The 2500-nt window shown below is 37.2% G+C and overlaps 1 protein-coding gene across 1 annotated transcript in view; it reads left to right on the top strand.

The window, feature by feature from the left end:
* The window catches only part of tmx2a (thioredoxin-related transmembrane protein 2a), an 11929-nt gene that overhangs the window by 1130 nt on the left and 8299 nt on the right, over positions 1-2500 (top strand). The window contains exons 3-4 of the mRNA XM_063000913.1: positions 1719-1832; positions 1942-2018. Coding sequence (XP_062856983.1) covers positions 1719-1832; positions 1942-2018 — 191 coding nt within the window. The remainder of the gene's footprint in view (positions 1-1718; positions 1833-1941; positions 2019-2500) is intronic.

Genomic DNA, 2500 nt, shown 5'->3' with positions numbered 1-2500 from the left:
ATATACATCCAGAAACTGAGAGGTTTGATTTGATGCTGCAGAAAGTTCCTGAATTATTATTCAACTTTCTAGCAATTAACATTTTTACATTCATTTAAAACAACTCATTTTGGCGCCCAGCATATTCCGCTAGCACACCAGCGTTGAGATTCTGAACTCCTCGGTTCGAAACTCGACGCTGCCACTGATCGGCTGGGCACCATCTAGTGGGCATAATTGGCAGTGCCTGCTAGGGAGGGATGACCGGACTATGTGGGTGGGTCTTTAAACGCTGTGTAAGGACCCTGATTGGCAGATAGAGAGGTGCCTGTGCAGAGTGCATTTGTGAAAAGGGTTCAGAGGAGGCGTGAGCAGCAATATATCCACCTCAACTGCAATCAGGGATCCACCAGCAGGGGGAGACAAACTGACCGATAAAATTGGGAGAAAATGCAGAAATAAAACAGAAAAAAAGACTCACTTTTATGAGGATTTGATGAAATTGATGAAATTTGATGAAATGACATTAAAAGTCTAAATGATGCTGAACTGCTGGTGTCACCAGATTTATTTTCTTCACTTTTCTGACAGAGAGGAACAGAAACTGTCACTAAAACAAAAAGAATCTGTAATAATAATGATGTTAAATCTGGATCAGAGCTGTTCAGAGTTTAAGGCTTGTTTATATAAACTAGAATGAAGATTTATTACGTGTTTATTATTCAGAGCTGATTTTTATTTTAATTCTGTTTTTTTATCTCTCACACGAGTGGAACCGTCTTATAAAAGCGTCACATCCTGATTTTTATACTTCAGTTACACAGCGATCAGATGAACCGAACCTTCATAAAGAGGTTTAATTTCATTTCATATGGGGCAGTTGTAGTGTAGTGGTTTAAGGTACTGGTCCAGTAATCAGAAGGTTGCTGCCTACCCTCAATTGCTGAGACAGTATACCGTCACAGTAGTGTAAGTCTGTATAAAATATTAAAATCAGAAGTGTTTAGAAACACGTCCAGCTCTCACTGATTTATTTTATACAGCTTTAGATTTTATACTTCATTTTTACTACTGTCACACTGCAGGAGATTTTGCATGTTCACCTTACAATAAAAAAACAGTATAAAGTTTCGTTCATCTAAAAGTAAAATCCATTATTGTTGGAGGAGAAACACGTTCAGAAAATGTTGAGAATCACTCTTTTAGATAATTAAGAGATAAAGAAAAACAAAGTGGTCTGTTTGGTACAGGCACCACCACGTCTCAGGTGGTTGAAGGTCACGATTATTTGCGCCTGGTGTCCACTTGTTAACTCATTATCGTACATGGAACAGTGGTCTCCTGTCAGGGTCAGAAAGAAAATCCAATCTTTCCTCCTCTGTTAAAAGGAAGTTCATCACCTGCTTTTCATTCGAAGCTGCTGGAACAGGCATTTTTTGGCACTGTTTACAGCCGAGTGAGCTTTACATCACCGTGAGCTCAGACGACTCTCTGCAGGTTTGTTCCTGATCACGTGGATAAAGGAAAAGCAGAAGCAGCATGTTTGTTTATATCTGATACCTGATAGTGAATAACTCACATGTTCTGGTGTTGTGCTGTTTCTGTTATTTTGTCCACCCTCAGTGTGAGATTAATAATGTTTGATAAACGTTTTGTTTGTTATTATATTGTAATTATTTTATTATTTATTTTATTTATTTTATTTATTTTATTTATTTTATTTATTTTATTTATTTTAGTTACTCTGGAGCAGCACATAGGAAACATTTTTCTCTTCAGTAAGGTGGCGAACATGGTTCTGTTCTTCAGAGTGGATCTGAGGTTCGGCCTCGTCTACCTCACGCTCTGTGTTGGTAATAAACATTAAATCCACACATTTACACCCACCACAATTCTATAGAATTCTATACATTTATGAGTAATATATGTATAATATATCATTCTCTTCCCTCTGTGTTCCAGTGTTCCTGATCACCTGTAAGCCTCCCATCTACACCGGCCCCGAGTCCATCAAGTACTTCAATGACAAAACCTTAGATGTGAGTCTCACACAGTAACAGTGTGTGTGTATAATGTATGATGTGTGTGTATTATGTATGATGTGTGTATGATGTGTGTGTGTGTATAATGTATGATGTGTGTATGATGTGTGTGTGTGTATAATGTATGATGTGTGTATGATGTGTGTGTATAATGTATGATGTGTGTATGATGTGTGTGTGTGTATAATGTATGATGTGTGTATGATGTGTGTGTGTATAATGTATGATGTGTGTATGATGTGTGTGTGTATAATGTATGATGTGTGTATGATGTGTGTGTATAATGTATGATGTGTGTATGATGTGTGTGTATAATGTATGATGTGTGTATGATGTGTGTGTGTGTATAATGTATGATGTGTGTATGATGTGTGTGTGTGTATAATGTATGATGTGTGTATGATGTGTGTGTGTGTATAATGTATGATGTGTGTATGATGTGTGTGTATAATGTATGATGTGTGTATGATGTGTGTGTG

Source organism: Trichomycterus rosablanca, chromosome 8 (assembly GCF_030014385.1).
Source record: "Trichomycterus rosablanca isolate fTriRos1 chromosome 8, fTriRos1.hap1, whole genome shotgun sequence".
Taxonomy (NCBI): Eukaryota; Metazoa; Chordata; class Actinopteri; order Siluriformes; family Trichomycteridae; genus Trichomycterus; species Trichomycterus rosablanca.
Note: the sequence above shows the minus strand (reverse complement) of the source record. Positions and strands in the feature narration are given on the sequence as shown.